The sequence below is a fragment of the Chlorocebus sabaeus genome, chromosome 20 (assembly GCF_047675955.1).
Source record: "Chlorocebus sabaeus isolate Y175 chromosome 20, mChlSab1.0.hap1, whole genome shotgun sequence".
NCBI lineage: Eukaryota > Metazoa > Chordata > Mammalia > Primates > Cercopithecidae > Chlorocebus > Chlorocebus sabaeus.
The window spans coordinates 16,298,054-16,317,580 of NC_132923.1; the positions used below are offsets into that span (position 1 = coordinate 16,298,054).

The following is a 19,527-nucleotide window of genomic DNA, read 5'->3' on the forward strand; positions in this document are numbered from 1 at the left end:
TGGAGAAAAAAGGCCTTGTTTTGGCTGTTATTAACTCCAAAATCCGGTCACCAACATATAGTATTTTATTTAAATATGGAGAAGAAAGGCCTTGTTTTGGCTGTTATTTTCTCAGTCTTTATGTAATGTTCTACAATATTGGCCATATTTGGTGGCGGGTTGCCCCAACCACCACCGGGGAATGAGTTTATTTCCCATTCATCCTGGCCCAACTAATGTTAGACCCTAATAAGAAAATACCATGTTTAATTTGTAACACCTATGTCTGGTCATAGAAATACTGTAAAGCCCAAATTTAGCTGTGAGGCTCCACTGAAAGAAAAAGCAAAAGAAAAGAAGTACATACATTTTATACAAATGAAAAAGCACTGACTTTTTCATTTGTATGACCTTTCATGACACTTTCATCTCTGCTCTTTCTCATCTATGCTGCTACTCATAATTTTGTGTAAATTTAAAAACTTTTCTCCTGTTTGCTGCTTAGGTTCTTATTGTGATAGAAAGTATACATACCACAGAACTATTTTCCAAAAGTTTCATGTGACCATCAACAATGTCACTTATCAAGCTCTAAATTTCTGGAATGATGTTGACCAGTAGCAGGCTTTCTAAAAATGCCTTCTAGATCACATCTACCTTTGTGACAGTATCGCTAAATAAGTTGTATCAAGTGGAACATGCCAGTATGTTTCACAAAGTTAACTGAACCTAGCATTTACTGTTGCTATAGAAACAAACTACCATAGCTGAATTTAAAAGGTTGGTACAGAATCAATTGGGCAGACATGAATGGTTCAAATTAAGCAACTGTCATCCTCTAGTCATTAAGAATTCAAGACTATAATGAATGAAACTCTCCTCTGATCCAATAATGGGTTAATCCTTTCTTAATATCAAATATCTTCCAGTAGAACTCAGCAGAGTTCTGGCTGTGAACAGTTTATGCCTTAACGTTTTGAGTGACAATACTGTACTTGAATACTTGAATTCCTGTCTCTTTTATGAATGAGTCATCACTAATCCTCAAATGAACTGTTAATTATAATAAATATTGTCCAGATGTTATAATACTTTACTGGTGGATTAATAGGTTTCCCCCAAACCTTTTACCTTATGCTCTAATCATTTACAGGCATTTTGTGGATGAAAGCTTCAATGCTCTGGGAAGAACTAACTAGAGAACTAACTGCCTTACAGAAAGCCATTGGGAGGAAACGTCTATAAATCTGAAAACAAGAACAAATTTTAAAAGTTGTTTAAAAAAAAAAAGGAAAGAAAGGAGATAAGAGGAAAAGTTCTAGTGCCAGAAATGAGATTAAATGTCTTCTTTTTATACGATAAAAGTGAAGTGGGAATCTTTACCTTTTTGTTTTAAAAGGTATACAATTTTGATAATGGGAAGGCCAACAGATTTTACAAAGACTGTGAAAAGCAAATTATCTGAGTGCGAATCACGTTTACTAAATGAGACATAGAAAAGGTGCAGCAAAAATGGGCTCATGACTAATTTTCTCAAGTCTAGAATATTACTAACCTCCACCTAGACCGAAATCATGTGAAGCCAGAGGCCAGCTAGCTATAATCAGAAAGGCACTGTGTAGCCGTTTTGTATACCTGGACCCGGAGCGGCAAATAATCTTCACAGAGATCATCCCACAGCTCCTGCAGGTCTGAAAGCTCCAAGGGATAACTCACAGGTGTCTTGTAAAGGGGTTTCAAAGACCTGTTAAGGAAACCGGAACTAACTCCATCTGTCATGCTATGGCCAGGCTTGGCTCCAGGTGGGCTGGATTTCACTGGAATCGGAAGCCTGCTCCCTCGAGGGCTCTGGATGGGCTTATAATCAAGACCTTTAATCATGCTAAGAGCTAACTCCAGCTTGTGATTACACCCATGCGGCGGAGCCTGATCATCTGAACAACAGTCACACTTTCCAAGTTCCTTTGCACTTCTCTCAGTCTCCTCATCTTTCTGTTGTGGAGGGCTAGCCTGGACGCTTGCATCCAAAGATTCCACAGAGGAACCCGGCGTCTCTTCCTCCATGCTTTCTCCATCTGGGGGTACCTTTGTGCTTACTAAGTCGGGTGGCCCAACCTCAGACAACGCTGGTTCTTCAGTGCAAATGCTGGTCGACCACCTGCTAGAAGGGCCACAGGAGATACTTCTGGCCACCTTTCGAGGTACCTTACAAATGGCTTCATAGTCAGAATCAGCAACCCGCAAAGCTGCACAACCACGGCATCTCCTGGGTCGGTTTCCAGGGCCTTCCGAACCATGGCAACTGTGTGGCTCCTGGATCTGATCCTCATTCTCCACCCAGCACTCAAACCCTGAATAGGCGAAGTCCTCCTGGAGCAGTGCGGAGTATCTCGCATCGGGTAAGACGGACATGTCAACCGTCCCATTCCCCGCCTTGACCTCCGGGCCAGAGTCATCGTTATTCTTCCGATACATACTGGCAATGCAGAACTTGAGGCGATCCTTCTCCAGTAGCAGCTTTTGCAAGCGCTCAATAGAAAGTGCTTCGATCCGGGCAATAACCGTGTCGAATCGATAGATTCGATCAAGCATGAAAGCACACTTGCTGCAAGCGAACTCGGCTTTGCCATCGCGGGGGACATCCTTGCCCAGGACGTGCGAAAGCAGAACCTGGAGGTTGAGCTTGGACGCCGTGTGGAAGATCCAGCGCCGCTGGTTTCCACACAGCTCTCGGGCACAGATCCTGCAAATCTCCTTCATCTTCCCTCCTAGCGGGTGCCAAGCTACCTGAGGCGGCGGCGGCGGCGGCTACTGGATGACCACTCAATGGCTCTTCGCCGCGCTCTGTCTCCCGCCTCAGTGGTCTCCGGTCAGCATGGCACAGCCCAGTGGGGTCCCCACTCTGCAGGGGTGCACCCCTACCCCGTGCGCCGGCTCCGGGTACCACAGCCGTCAGCCCCGCCCCTTGGGCAGGGGGCGGGCGTGGAAACGTCTAAGAGGATGCTGAGTGACAGAGGCGCAGGCCGCGCTCCGACCCTGCCATGTCTCTCCCCAGCTGTCTCTCCCGCCAGCCGCCGCGTCCTCAACGTCCTACCCTTTTAACAGACTCGGCTCCCGGAGCAGCAGCGGCCGGCCGCGCAGACTCAAAGGCTCGGGGATTGAGAATCAGATTTCAAGATGGCGCCAGCGCCTCCACGTCTGCGGCTTCCACAAGGCTCCTCTGGGAGCTGTAGTCCGGTCAGCGGGCTCCCGGCTCTGCGCATGCGGGGTGGCCAGCACGCCCCTCGCCCCAACTCCGGTTGCGCACCTGGCTCACTGGGAGTGCAGAGCAGAAAGCACTACTGGCGCCGACCACAGCCAGCCGCTTTTATCTGCTAAGAGCTCACCTGAAAGGCGCACCAGTGCCCTCAAGGATCCTCCCGCCTCTGCAGGATGTCCCGAGGCTCCTCCTCGCGGGGAGGAGAAGGCCGAATCCCCTCCCCCTGGATCCTCGGACAGTGCCACGTCCTCCGGCTGCCAGCCGGGCAGCGCCGCTAGGTACCGCTGCGCGCCGCCGCCGCCTCCAGCCAGCAGCCCCACCTCTCCCGGCCTCGCCCCGCCTGGGTTCTAAGGCCCTGAGACTGCGAGGCGGGCGGGAGAAGGCTTGGTAACGGAGGGGCGGGTGGGGCGGGGCCGTGCAACCCTTACCTCGACTCTGAACCGGAATGTCCAGAAAAGAGTAGAGGACTGTTTCTTCCTTGATGTGGGTGGGGGAGGGTTAGCACCCTTGGGTGACTTTGCCCTACTTTCAGTAAAAAAGAGCACTGAGCAGTCACCTGAGAAAGCATCCTGCAAATACAATGTGAATCTGGTTAACCAAGATCTTGAAGATAGTAGAAGGGAAATGTGCGTTTTCAAGGATCAGCCAGCCGCGAGTGGATTACCGCCACTGAAGTCTGTTTCCCTCAGGTAGAGGGCATTCATTATTTTAGGGCAGGGGAGGGTAGACAAACACTAGCGCAAAAGACGGAGCTCCTTTCAGCAAGAGCTGGAGTGTCTGGGAATGCAGCTCGCGCCAGAAAGGACTGGGAACTTCACTGACTTCGGTGAGAACCCTGTCTTACTCAGCACTGTACAGTGGTAGGTCCTCCACCCTTGGGTCTAAAGCTTGGATTGCACACAAAGAGGAGGGAAGCTAGAACCCTGACTAGGTGGGATGCAGGTACCTCCGGCCATTTTTTTTTTTTTTTGGAGTGCAGTGGCGCGATCTTGGCTCACTGCAACCTTCGCTTCCCGGGCTCACGCCATTCTCCTGCCTCAGCCTCCTGAGCAGCTGGGACTACAGGCGCCCGCCACCACGCCCGGCTAATTTTTCGTATTTTTTTAGTAGAGACGGGGTTTCACCGTGTTAGCCAGGATGGTCTTGATCTTCTGACCTCGTGATCCGCCCGCCTGGAACTCCCAAAGTGCTGGGATTACAGGCTTAAGCCACCGCGCCCTCCGGCCATTTTTAATAAAGAATTCTCTTCCTGACCCGAGAGGCATTCAGACACGGAACAAGAGGAACAACCGCAGCAATCACTTGCAGTCCCCTAGAGCAGGTCATTTCTCAGTTCTAATCATGTTAAATTTATTTATTTATTTATTTATTTATTTATTTTTTATTTTTTATTTTTTTTTTACTAACTTGACCTTGTAAGCTAAGGCCAGCAACGTCTAAGTTTTTCTGAACCTCATCCCCAGGACAGAGCCCATCCTTCTAAACCTGAAGACATCCAAATGCCATCTATGAGAGTTCATAATAAGCCCCCCAAACTTCATATTGAAGACCAAATGAGATAATTTTGAGGAAATGCTTTAACTATGTTTAGCTCATTAAATAATGGCTATTATTATTTTAATATGAATTGGAATATTTTAAGTCACTTTAAAACATTATGGGGCTCTGCCTACATAAGATTGTATTGTTCTCTTAATCACCAAAGCAAAATCTTGTAGCTCTATTGTAAGAGAGAAAGACAGTACTTAGAGCTTTGGGCTTAGTAGGCGATATGATTTGAATATATGGCCCCACCAAATCCCATGTTGAATTGTAATCCCCAGTGTTGGAGGTGGGGCCTGGTGGGAGGTGTTTGGGTCAGGGGAGCAGATCCCTTTTGGGTTTGTGCTACCCTTGCAATAGTGAGTGAGTTTTTCTGAGATCTGGTCATTTAAAAGTGTGTGGTGCCTCCACCGCCCCATCTTGCTCCTGCTCTGGCCATGTGACTTGTTTGCTCCTGGTTCACCTTCCACCATGATTGTAACCTTCCTCAAGCCTCCCCAGAAGCCAAGCAGATACCAGCACCATGCTTCCTATAAAGCCGGCGGAACTGTGAGCCAATTAAACCTCTTTTCTTGATACATTACCTGGTCTGAAGTATTTATAGCAATGCAAGAATGGCCTAATATCATAGGCTGTAGAATTTTTGCATATGTAATTTCATCTACTGTGTGTATTCTGACTCAAAAACCAAAAATATAAAAGCGTTTCAAGTAAAACTACAGCTGCATTTTGCCTGCCTCTAGGTATGTGAGCTTCAAAGTTGGAAGAAATTAAGCAACGTGCTTTGGAATCTATGGTGATCTATAGAAAGGCAAAGAGTTTCTGGACTTACCCTGACTGATGGAAAGACAGACTGCCTGCCAGGACACTACCTTGCCGTACCCAGTCTTAAGTGTAATCAAGATCTCATTTTTTACTGTCAATGCAAGCCACATTTTCCTATTAGGAAAATGTGAATGAAAGAAAGTGCTCTTCAAGAGCAAACTCTGAATTATACTTTGGGTTATTCTCTGTTCCTCAAAAGGATTTTGCATCTAACTGATAGTCTCCAAATTTTAATGACAGTATATAGATAGCTTGGTGTAGTCATACAGGTCAATACAAATGGTGAAAAGGCAATTTGCCATTGAAGAATATGTTTGCTATAAGTAAAGATCAATATACTGAGAAAACTATACATATCTAGACTTCCAAAAACAGATGGGAATAAACCACTCAGCAATCAGAAAATGTGAAGATGGCAGTCTGTTCACTTCCAGAGAAAATAGTTCAAAACTGTATCTCAAAGTCGATATAAGCTGTTGTACTAGAATTAGTCCCTATATGAGCATTTGGTATTATGAAATAAGGTGTTCCCAATGAAAAGATCACTGGTATATAGAAAATAAAAATTAAAAAATAAAACTTAGAAAAATTATGTGATAATAAATTTTGCACTTCTTGGTCCTTATCATTTTTATCTTGTGGTCAAGAGTTTGCAGTTGAACTGGTTACCTATGGTGGGGCTATGCAAGGACATTTACTTTTTATTCTATATACTGTGTATCATTTGAATTTTGGACAATGAATGTTTATTCAGGTATTTTAGATTTTAATTTAGAAAATATTTTGTAGTTAAAATAAGGGCTGCCAATTTAACACACTAATATAGGGTCTAAGTGGTAAAACTTGAACCTAAAATAAGAATTTTTATACTACATATGATGATATATAATGTAAGAAGATAACTTATATAAACAAAAGTTCAAAGGGGATCCACAAGTTATTAGTAATGGTTATCTCTAGAGAGTGGAATTATGGATATTTATTTTCTTTTTTCCTTATTTTCTATAATTTTTTACATTATGTATTACATATTTTACATAACTTAACAGTAAGTACTTAACTGCTTTTGTGATAAGAAAAAAATATAATTGTTACTAAGAAAAAAGGTAGATGAAACACATTTTAGTGTATTCATACAATACAATACGGTACTAGCCAGCAATGAAAAAGAATGAACTCACATACATGCACCATGGATACATCTCAAAAACATCTTAAGTGAAACAAGCCATATGCAAATGAGTACATACTGTGTGATTCCATTTATTTGAAGTCTGACAACAGGTCTACGGCCGTACTACCCTGAATGTACCTGATCTCATCTGAAGTCTAAGAAACAGACTATAGAAAAAACAGGTCTATAGTGATGTAAGTCAGGAAGTGGTTGAATGGTGAAAGACAGGGTGAGAAGTGATTGAAAAGGGGCACAAAGAAATCTTCTGAGGTGATGAAGCTGTTCTGTATCTAGTTTTGGATGAAGATAACATAGGTGTGTAGAGTTGTTGAAGCTCATTGAATGGGGCACTTAGATCTGTAGATCGTGTACATATTAGTATATTTCAATCAAAAAGATTAAAAGGAGTAAATAAGTTAAAACTATGTATTGCCCCAAAAATTTTAATTTGAGGGATTTCTTTGGTAGAAAGTCACCCCACTTTAAGAACAGTTTTGAAAATTAGGAAAATACTATAAAATATAGCCCAGAAGAAATTCTGTAAAAGACCCAATTACAAATTAAAAACTTAAGCCTATCCATATGAGCTTTTTTTTTTTTTGAGACGGAGCCTCACTCTGTCATCCAGGCTGGAGTGCAGTGGCGCAATCTCGGCTTACTGCAACCTCTGCCTCCCGGGTTCCACTGCGCCCCACCCTAGTATAATATTTTATATGCATGTGTGCACCAAACACTTATGATTGAAGCAAGGCATGTTGTTAAGGTGAGACTTAGGGCTTCTGTAATGATTTAGTATAAAATTATTACTTCTAAAACTTAGTGAAGGCACATAACAAAAAATTTGAGAATAAGCTTCATATTATGATTAAACAAATTATTAATTTTATATATCAACAGTTCACCCTGAACATTGATTGATAAATACATTTATAAGCACTTCTTTGCTTTATGGCCTAGGTTAAGTCACTTATATCTGGCTTTTAATTTCCTGATCTACAATGAAATATGTTGAATTTAAATGGCAGTTTTCAAACTTAAGCATGCATCAGAATCACCTGGAGGGCTTGTTAACATAAATTATTGGGACCTACCCCCTTGAGTTCCTGACACAGTAAGGTCTGCGGTGGGGCCCAAGAATTTGCATTCCCGACAAGTTCCCAGATCACGTTGATGCTGCTATCTGGGAACCACACTTGGAAAACCACTGAAGGAGAACTATCCTAAGCTGTATCAGACAAAAGATCAGAACTTCTGCAGATAGAAAAGCACATCAATGAAGAACTACTTACAAAATCTATGTTGAATTTAGAGAACTGTATCCGCATTTGGAACAAGATTTATAAATATTACTGTGGTGTGGGGTCTTTCGCACTATCTCTGTTTTGATCTCTAAATGTTGCAGTCACCATTGTCTCTTTTGCACTCCTTGTGTGGCAACTGGGTGGTAGTGTTCTAAGACCTTCTTCTGGGCTGAGAGGGAGTTTCCAAAAGAATTGGAGAGGTGGAAAATCCCCATGTCCCAAACCAGTTGTATTAGGTTTCACTGCCCTAGTTATGACATGGGAAATAACTATTCTAATTACTAAAAAACTATGCACCAAAAGAAAAATGTGATTCTGGCAGAGAAACTAAGGCAGATGAGAAAATGCAAGAATGTCAAAGTAAAGCCAGTTAGGCTTTGTGGTAACACACAGGCAGGTGCGTGATTTCCCTGTGCTCTTTGAAAACCTTTAAGAAGTCAGAAACAATCATGCTTTCCATTAATTAACAACACAGCATTTTGAAATGCTTGTTTTAAAGCCAGGAGATTTCCAGTTCATCTGCAGATTATAGTAGTATGCTTCTCAGCAAAATCCATCTAATAGTAAACATTAGAGTCTTTCAAGTTATTAAATACCCATAGGTCGTTCAGTAAATTTTAAAGTATTTGTTAATCAATGAGCAAGAATGCAAACATACCTTTTTTTCTCTTTTCAGTGAACTTTCAGTTTAGTTAAAAGGGAGAAAAGGTGCACGCTACAGTTAGAACAATTGACTGGTAAACTAAATGGTACTGAGTTCAATTTAGTGTGAGTACAGAAAAAGTTGAGGTTAGTATGGGCTGGTATAGTTGAAGGGACAAGAGTGGCACTTGAGATGGGTGTTAGGATGAAGGAGGCCAAGGAAGGGACTCCAGCAAAATAAAACAGCTTCATTAAAAGCCACGGAACTTGGGTTAAACGCAGTGCTAGCCTGTAGGTAAAGGGAGATGTTGGGGATTTTTGAATGACCAGGTTCATCCACACATACATCTAATCCTCTATAGTTGTTCATTCAAAGAACATGTATCAAGAGCCAACTGTAAGCCAGACACTATGCTATGGAGTGCCTCGGCAACTAGAATTTGGTTAATGTTTTGACAAAGGCAAAAGAACTTGGACTTAATGTTATGGACTTAAGCAGAGAATGACATGATGAAAACCCTTTTTTAGGAAGATGACCCAGGCAACAGGATGGATTACACTTTCAAGGAGAACTTTGGGATAGCTACAGGAAGATCTGCTAAAAAGACCCTACAGTTATTCATGTGTGAGGTAATAAAGGTCTGGCATAGAAATGGAAAGAAAGTGGTAAATATGAGAATCACCTTGAAGAAATGAACAGCAGGACTTGATGGTGTATATGCAGAGAGGACAAAAGAAAAGAAAGGGTTTAAGATGGAGATAACGGTTTGGAGTCTGGAAGACTGGTAGAAAGTAGCATAAATAAACAAATGTAGGAGTTGGAGCATCTGTTTGCAAAAAAATAACACTTATTTGGGACATGCTGAGGTGACTGAGACAACTAAGTGGAATACTAAGTGGAGCAGTTGCACAGTCAAAGCACAGGTGGGAGGGGGAAGTTTCAAGAATGATAGGGATGGTTAACATTGTCAAAATCTAGAGAGAAATTAACAGGACAGATAAGGTGAGGCATAACATTTCCTAATATGACTGGGTGCAATGGGTAGACTTGTAAACCAAGTGGATTTGAAAACATCAGAGTAGACCTTTACTTCCCAGAATCCTTCCCTGTCAAGCCAAAAGCTAACTTCTTTTCTATCCTTTTTCTGAACATCTCTAGCATGTGTATCTTGCTTCACATTTTCACTGCACTTTCCATTTTCAGGTTCTTGAAACCTGATACCTGAATTGTATCACACAGCCTTAGAAGCTTACCACTGTAATTATCGTGCACGTTATTTGCAGAACATTCACAGTAAAGATCCATCATTGTGCACTACCTGTAGGTTGACATTTCGTTATCTCTACAAAAAGATCCTAACCTACTTCCCTTCCAGCTTCATCTCGTACTTCTTCCCTAGGCAGATGGTGAGAGGGTAAATGTTTGGATATACATTTGTTTTTTTACCTGTGTAATGTATCTCTGCCTCCCTCTTTTCTTTTTTTTCTTTTGTGAGACGGAGTTTCACTCTTGTTGCCCAGGCTGGAGTACAATGGCGCGATCTCGACTCACCGCAACCTCCACCTCCCGGGTTTAAGTGATTCTTCTGCCTCAGCCTTCCTGAGTAGCTGGGATTACAGGCATGCACCACCACACCCAGTTAATTTTGTATTTTTAGTAGAGACAGGGTTTCTCCATGTTGGTCAGGCTGGTCTTGAACTCCAGACCTCAGATGATCTGCCCACCTCAGCCTCCCAAAGTGCTGGGATTACAGGCGTGAACCACCGCGCCTGGCCCTCTCCTTCCCTCTTTTCTAATCTGATGATCAAGCCCTTGGCATTTCCTTGACTCTGGAATTTTTGCAGAGCAAAGAGCAGAGGATGTTTGAAGCCAAGTGCATTTCTAGACTTTTATGAAATTTTAAGCCCATTGAGAAGATTGAGCCAGATGTCCCATTGGTGAAGAGAGGAGAGAGAAAAGTTTTTGAAGTCAATGAAGAGGAGAGAGTGACATTTCACCCAGATGGAAAGAGACTGGAGGTCAAAGAGTAACAAGTACCCACCTCCATTCCATATCAGTGCCCTGGAGAAGCAGCAGGACCTCAGAGAGGGAAGTAATGGGGTGACTTGGAAAGGCTGCACTTTTCAGCAGGGGATTCTGGCTCCATAAAAGGTTCAATATAACAAGCTTCTAGGGTTGGCAAAAGCCTGCTTATTGAGGCAGGGATGCTTTAGTGGGAGATCGATGATCAGAGTAGTCTCCTTGGTGCTTTGGCACCTGGTGAAACCTACGGACCTTTAACTAGCTGAGAAAGTAGGGATAGGAGGAAATACCAAACGCATGAAATTGGATTTCTCACCATCCTGACTCAGACAGGGACTTTAAATTGATGACTGCCTTAGATTTATGAACTAAGAGTCATACACTGTGTACCTTTTGTTCATTGGTGCTCAGTCCTAGACCCTTTTCACCTCTCTGTTCTCTTCTGGTGTCATCTCATCCTTTCCCATCTTTATACTGGTGGCTTCCAATTTATATTTTTATTGTAGAATTCTCCTCTGAGTGCCACTCTCAAATACCGGGTTACCTATTTGATATCTGCATGTGGATGTGTCATAGACATCTCAAAATTACCGTAGGAAAGACTGATCTCCTGATTGTTGTCTTCCCCTTGTTTAAAGTGCCTCCCTTTCCTCCTAGTACTTTATATGAGGAGTCAGAAAACTATGGACTGTGGACGAAATCCAGTCCCCACCTGTTTTTGCAAATAGAGTTTTGTTGGAATACAGCCATGTTCATTCATTTGTGTTATGTATGACTGTTTTTATGCAACAATGGCAGAAACTTTACAGCCTGCACAGCTTATTTACTATCTGGCCCTATACAGAAAAAGTCTACCAATCCCTGCTCTTTGCTTTCTTCAATGTACTTATCACAATTTGAAGTTATATATTTATTTGATTATTTGGTTATTTATCTGTCTCCTTCATTAGAAGGTAATTCTCTAGTACCTAACAGCACCATTGCCTAGTCATGGTAAGCACTCAATAGTCATTGACTAGAATATATGAATGAGAAAATGAACTATTATATACTAAGATTTTATTTTGGTTTTTTGCCTTAGCACAAAATTTTCATCCTTCCTTACCCTCTAATGACTTCGTATCTTTTTTGTTGTTGTTGTTTTGTTTCGAGATGGAGTCTTGCTCTGTTTCCCAGGCTGGAGTGCAGTGGCACTATCTTGGCTCACTACAACCTCCACCTCCCAGGTTCAAGCAATTCTCCTGCCTCAGCCTCCTGAGTAGCTGGGATTACAGGCACGCATCACCACACCTGGCTAATTTTTGTATTCTTAGTAGAGGCAGGGTTTCACCATGTTGGCCAGGCTGGTCTCAAACTCTTGACCTCATGATCCACCCACCTCGACCTCCCAAAGTGCTGGGATTACAGGTGTGAGCCACTATGCCTGGCCCTAATGACTTCATATCTTAAGTAATAGAGTTCCAAAATAATGAGTCCCCTCAACTTCTTTGCCCTCTACTCTATCCTCCTTTCAGATTAAGCTTTCTAAAGCAGAGCTCAGATATCACTCTCCTTCAAAGAAACCTGGAGACCCAATGACTTGCCCATTAATCATAAACTTCTTTACCTGCCTCTTAAAGTTCTCTGAATCTGGCTCCACTCCATTTTTCTGTCCCCCTATATTCTATTCCTGCTACTATTTCTCTACCCTGAACTTCCCTACCTCTATACTTCATACACTTGGAATATTCTATCACTACCACCTCCACCTGTCACAATCCTATCCACCCGTCAAGTATTTCCTTCAAGCTGCCTTTCTAAGTACCACCAAAAGACATCTTTGTCTTCTTCCATCTTCCAAAATACTTTTTGTACATACAGTAATTTGTATGTCATTTCTCCATCCTGCCTTCTCCCCATTAACTGGTAAGCTACTTAAGAAAAGGAACCACAGCTTTCTCATCTTGGTATCTGCTATGGTTTGAATGTTTGTATTCCCCTCCAAATTCATATGTTGAAATCTTAACCCCCAGCATAACGGTATTAGGAGGTGGGGGCTTTGGGAGAAATTAGTGTCCTTATAAAAAAGAGACCTCAGAGAGTTAGCTAGTCCCTTCCACCATGTGAAGACACAACAGGAAATCCATAAACCAGAAAGTGGGCCCTCACCAGACACTGAAAATGCCAGTGCCCTGATCTTGGACTTCCCAGCCTCCAGAACTGTGAGAAATGAATTTCTATTGTTTATAAGCCACTCGGTCTGTGGTATTTTGTTATAGCAGCCTGAGTGGACTAAGACTGCTTCTGAAGTATTTGGAACAGTATCTTTCTAGATCTCAATAAATAATCATTGAATGAATGAATAAAGTAATGCCTTTCATTTTCATCTCTACTTAGTAAAATCCTACTCATTCCTCAGAGACCAAAATCTTTGCTTCTGAACCCCATCCATGATGATTTTTCCTTTCTGTACTGCCTTGTATTTTTTTCATCAGTGACTTTCTCCTATTGTAATCTCTAGAAGGCAGAGACTAAATCCTATACATTTTTGTGTTCTTCCTTCACCTAACAGTACGTCGTGCATTACAAGTGCTCAATAAATATTTTTCATTAAGTTGTAAAGCAGCTGCCTATTTTTCCACTTCCTTTGCTGCTCAAAAGGATTAGAGTAATGATTGTTTTAGCTGATAAGGCCTGCTTCGGAGACACATTATTAATGAAGGTTGTCTGGGAGACAATAATGTTGAACGGAGATTTGTAAATGAGTCTCCAGCTTCAACATTCATCAGTGAAAGAAGGCGATACTGAAAAGCTACTCTAAAAAAATCTCCTTATATGAAGTTGTCCAGAGCTGCCTGAGCTACTAATCCCTGCAAGGTTTTCAGTCTCTGCCTTGAGCGTTTAGAGCACATTCTTGCCTTAACCTCCAAGCAGATCTCTCCATGGTAACACAGGAATGTTTGCTATTTTAGGAAATATGCCTCACTGCATGCAGTACTATTTACATTAAGTTCCAAACAAGGCATAAATGCAACAGCTTGACTGTGCTAATTTGTGTGAGTGGGAAGGTCTCACTTACTTAATGTGGGCCTCTCCCTAATTGTGTTATCCTGTTTCATTTTATAAGCCAATAACAGTGAGATTACATGTTAATAAATTTTGCTTATCTTATACTGAAGGAGAAATGCAGAGAGAGAAAAAAGGCAACAAACAAAACAAGAATTCCTCCAGACCTCCCTTTGCAAGGGCATCATTTTTTCTGCCTTCACACCCTCCAGGTCTGGTTTCATTTAAAACCTTCATTGAGATGAAGCTTCTAACATGTAGAAGGAAATAATATCGATAACTGAAACAATTGCTAGCTTTTCCCTGCAACTTTGTAGATACCTTTACTGAGGAAGAGAAAAATGCTTTGTAAACTTTATTAGATTTTCTGACTCCCTAGTGAAAAAGATGTGGACAAGATGTCACAACCTCACATCAAAAAGCTCCTCAACACTCTGATCACACATACTATTGATCTGAATGGACATCAAGAAGGATTGGAAGGAAATATGGAATGATGTCAATCAATGGCATGTCTAGTTAGTGGTACTTTTTTTGTTTTGTGAGAATTATAGATGTTCATAAATATTGTACAAGTGCGCTCCCACTAAAATGAATGTTGTAGAATGTTTTGGTAGAATGGAAAAGGAAAACAGCTAAAAAGACTGTAAGATCAATTAAATAATCTTTATCAAAAGTGTCTGTCTTATTTGAGGGAATGAAGACTCTGAATGAACTTCCTGTACTCAGATATTATAATGAGTATATTATACTCATTATACTCCAGACTTTCATACTGGGATCACATGAGAAATAGTTATCTGTGGGATGTGGGGTCAATGAGTGTTCTTCACCTGGACAATTCAGACCTAGAAATGCAAGATCTGTGAGCTCTTCTTTCTTCTAGGGCTCAGCTGTTTGTGGTATTCTCAATTGTGAAGTGTAGGTGGAATTAAAGGACATGAATAAGTCTTTAGAACTCAAGCTCCTCCATCCTCCAGCTGAATCAGTGAGGGATTCCAGGGATGGCTTCACTGGAGTTGAGGAGATTCTTTAGCCTCTGAAGAATAGGCCCAGAGCTTAGAAATTGAACTTTTGCCTTCCACATTGTAAGGGTCTTTCTTCTGTGGTGACAGTTGGCATGGCAGACAAGGTTTGAGTAGAATACAGTGGAACTCTAACTGTTACAGCGGAAGTATACTGTTAGCAGACAAGGATAACACCCACAACATAGGCTCCAAGAGTCACAAATACCAAGGTTCATCATACATTACCTGTGCAGAGGGGAGAGACAAAGTGCTTTGTAATTGGTTTTATAATATTCTTTCCCCCAACCAATTCAAAGAACAGACTTGACAAAGCAGTTCATAGCTGTGTCAGATTATGATTTGCTCTCTCAACAGGTGACATCAATTATCTGCTCTTCAAACAATCCTCAGTATCCACGACAACTAGGATTGCCTTTCTAAATGCAAATCATATGCTTTTATTCCCCTTGCTTTTTTTTTTTTCTGGTGCCTACAACATGAAGCCCTTAGCTCAACATTTATGGTACTTTCCAGCTATGTATTTTATAATTCTCCAATACTTATTTTTGGTAACATCGATTACTCCCAATTCCAATTCCTTAGTTGTGTTCCACATCACTTTATATATTGCTCCATTTCCTATTTTCTACCTGGTGTTTCCAGTCTTTAAGGCTCAACAGAAGGGTGACCTCCAGGTGAGTTCCTCCTTGGAGTTAATCCCTTTCAGCTGTGGGTTCCTTTAGCACCATGCGTGTATTTCTGTCTCCTCATTTATCACACTGTATTTTAGTTCTTTGTTTACATACCAGTCTTTCATTGGACTATAAACCTTTGGAAGGCTAGGACTCCCTATACTAGTGGTACTCACTGAGCAACTGTCTCATCTCCTAGAGAGCATTTTGAAAATTTATGGGGGTGTTTCTTGTTTTTGATGTTGTCACAATGATAAGTGAGGCAAGGGATGTTACAGGACAAAGTATTGTCCCAAATTCCAAATGACTTTTGGAATTTGAATGTTCCATTGGTTGATGATAAAACTGTTTACAATCATCTGAACCTAGAACTTAATTCTTCTGTATATAGGAGCACGATGTTAATTTACACTAAATTTTTCCATGAATTAAACTACTATGTAAATTGAGGGAAGACACTACCAGTCCTTGGGCCCAATTTTATTTTATTTTATTTTTTTTTTCCCGTAAGACGTAGACCCAAAGGGAGAAACAAGGAAATATGCTATGGGAGGCTTTCTATTCTCCACACTCGAGAGGACCAACTATCAGAGGCCTCCTGTGGCAGAGGTTTCCAACCTGGGTATTCCAGCACAGTGTACCTCAGCATGGTCCACCATTGTGCAAAGATGCTGATCCCCTCACCTCTCAGGGTGGCGCATGGGTCCTGAGGGGGCCATGAGCAATTGCCTCAAACCGTGAGCAGCTATGGTCACTTATTTCAGAATACCATAGATGTACACATTTCCTACGAAAATGAATTTTCTATGAAAAAGGGTAGGAAACACGGTCTTATAGAACAAACAGCACAATGTATCAGGTTTCTAAATGTACAACGTATTGGGTAATAACAATAACAATAAATTTTTATTAGGCAATGTTAAAAAAGCATATCAATTTAGTACAGTTTATGTGATTTGATGCATTTCTTCTGCCCAATGGTCATGCAATATTATCCCCTGGATGCTGTACTTATTCTTGTTCTAAGCATCCTTTTAGAATAGAATATAAATTATTTAGTCTCTTTGAAATTATAACCTTTTGGTTCTTTAAGTCTTCTGAAAACTGGTACCAAACCAATTCCTTAATTAGCATCGAAAATACTGAACTAAATATATTGATTTCAGTGCTTACCAAAGATGATGAAAATACGTATATGTACAAAATATTTTAGTATTTATGTGCCTGTAAATAAAAAAGGAGCAATAAAAGTGATTTCATTTCAGAAGGTGAACATTTTGAAAGAAATAATACTTGTGTAAATTCTGAACTAAAATAGAATGAAATAAAATTCTGAAATAAGATAAAAATAGAATGTTAGCATTATAGGAAACTATAGAGATTATTTGAGGTAATCTTCCCATTTTATGTATATGGAAGCTGAGAAATGACATATTCATAGTCATACAGCTAACAAATAATCAGGATGGAAATTCAATTCTTATTCTCAGTTGAGCTTTTTTAAATTAAATGTATTATGAAATATTTTCGGCCAGGCATGGTGGCTCATGCCTGTAATCCCAGCACTTTGGGAGGCCAAGATGGACGGATCGCAAGGTCAGGAGATCGAGACCAACCTGGCTAACACAGTGAAACCCCGTCTCTACTAAAAATAACAAAAAATCAGCCAGGCGTGGTGGTGGGTGCCTGTAGTCCCAGCTACTTGGGAGGCTAAGGCAGGAGAATGGCGTGAACCTGGGAGGCAGAGTTTGCAGTGAACCGAGATCGCACCACTGCACTCCAGCCTGGGCAACAGAGCGAGACTCTGTCTCAAAAAAAAAAAAAAAGAAGAAATATTTTCAAGAGTCCCTTAAGAAAATTTCCATATATTTCAACATGTATCTTTCAAAAAGCCTATGAACTTCAATTTGTATTCATACTTGTAAAATTATGTGCACACACATCATTTCTTGAGTTTGTTAACCAGAGCTTTCCAACCAAAATGAAGCTGCAGTCTAAGAAGTTTGTAATTGTGGCCAAGATAGTGATTTTTTTTCTGCCCTCGTAGTGGCCTAAGCACCCAAATTGGCCACCTCCAAGTAAGAAGCTTCATCCGTTTACCTCCATACCTTACAAATATTACCATTTGCTATATGTGCCATGAAATGGAAAGGTTGGGAAGCAATGGTTTAAACTAATTCCTATCATTGCTCTTTTATCTTGACCCCAACCTTTCCATACGTGAACCAATAAAGTAAACCACCCACATTTTGTCTTATCAGTAGTCTAAGACCAGTGCAAGAATATAAGGATACCAGGTAATTGCTTATGTTGTTTGGGTGCAGGTATATTCTAAAGTTCTTTTAGAAAATATCTTTTTAATAAATTAAAAGTTGAATGAAGGAGAGGAGTTCCCTTTGAGGTAACTTCCCAGAAAATCAATGCAATTATTTTTACCACAGTGAGTTCTTTTTTTCAATATTAAAACCACATTATGGCCAGGTGCGGTGGCTCACGCCTGTAATCCCAGCACTTTGGGAGGCCGAGGCAGGCAGATCACCTGGGGTCAGGAGTGTGAGACCAGCCTGGCCAGCATGGTGAAACCCCATCTCTACTAAAAATACAAATATTAGCTGGGTGTGGTAGCATGTGCCTGTAATCCCAGCTACTCAGGAGGCTGAGGCAGAAGAATCTCTTGAACCTGGGAGGCAGATGTTGCAGTGAGCTGAGATCATGCCACTGCACTCCAGCCTGGGCAACAGAGTGAGACTCTGTCTCAAAAAAAAAAAAAAAAAAAATTTGGAGGCAAATTTCTGTCTTTGTCTGATAAAATTGTACAGAAATAGTAATCACCATTTTATCTAGTACCCAGCACATTTTCAAGGATCTGCAAGGTTCACACTCTAATATATACAAACAGAGAATATGCCTAGCTCATAGATGATTAGTAACTGTTTATTTGAACCCATAGTTTGTACACTTCAGCACAGTATTTTACAACTTAACCCTCAAGAAAACCCCTAAAACATTGTATGTTCTATATAATTATAAATCACTTGATGCGGCTGGCAAATTCTAAGGTAGTCCCTATAATTCTCACCCACTGGCCATCACATCTTTGTGTAATCCTCACCCCTTGAAGATGGGCAAAACCTATAACTTCTAACCACTATGGTAAAGGTGATGGGATGTCACTGCATAGTTATGCCATGTTATATGGAAAAAGTAAAGAGGTCGTATAGATGTAATTAAGGCTTCTAATCAGTTGATTTTAAGTTAACGAAAAGGGAGACTATGCTGGTGGGCCTGACCTAATGAGCCCCTTAAAAGAGGGTCTAGAAGTGAGAAAAGTAACAGACTCTTTCCGCTGCTGGCTATGAAGAAGGAAGTTGCCATAACTTCTACAGCCACACAGCAGTAAATCCTTCCAACAGCCTGAAGGAGCTTAGAAGTCGATCCTTCCCTAGGTGTGCCTCCAGATGAGAAAAGAGCCCAGTCTACACCTTGATTTCACACTTATGAGACTCCAAACAGAGATCCCAGCTAAGCCATATCTGGACTCTTGACTCACAGAAACTGTGAGATAACAAAAATAAGGTATTTTAAACTGCTAAGTTTGCAGTAATCTGTTACAAAGCAATAGATAACAAATACACGTAGATATTAAAAAGTAGGGCTTATGAAAGCATGAAGCAAGTGCCTCTGGATGTACTGACCAAGCCTTACCTGCACTTCCATGCTAGTTGGCTCCTCCAACAGATGTAGCAGTTGTTGTTTCTCCTGAGATAGCTGTTCTACAAGCCTCTCCTGGGCAGCCAGGCTCTGATTCAGTTCTTCGATTCTCCTGAAGCAAAGGAAAAGTAAGGACAATAATTATGATCATGATACTATTATTACCTTATTTTTTCACCTCATTCCAAAGATAGCATGGTCTAGTACAGCAGGTTTTTACCCTTTTGGATCATTGAACATTTTGATACATTTCTTTAGAAAACCATGTATTTTCTGCCCAGCCCCCAAATACATACACAAACAACTTTTTGCTTACATTTTCACCAG

General features: G+C 41.1%; 1 protein-coding gene and 1 long non-coding RNA gene across 33 annotated transcripts in view; one reads left to right on the top strand and one right to left on the bottom strand.

Moving 5' to 3' along the window:
* LOC103224084 (myomegalin) overlaps nucleotides 1-19,527 on the bottom strand; it is a 219,153-nt gene that overhangs the window by 76,397 nt on the left and 123,229 nt on the right. For 21 of the 32 annotated variants that reach the window (XM_073008038.1, XM_037997367.2, XM_037997368.2 and 18 more), the window contains exon 8: nucleotides 19,195-19,312. In XM_073008038.1, the coding sequence (XP_072864139.1) occupies nucleotides 19,195-19,312 (118 nt within the window). The other 11 variants (XM_073008048.1, XM_037997372.2, XM_073008040.1 and 8 more) reach the window with 9 other exon arrangements.
* On the top strand, nucleotides 3,654-5,820 carry LOC119624198 (uncharacterized). Its single transcript, XR_012089856.1, has 2 exons — nucleotides 3,654-4,559; nucleotides 5,524-5,820. It is a non-coding gene; the product is annotated as an uncharacterized lncRNA (long non-coding RNA).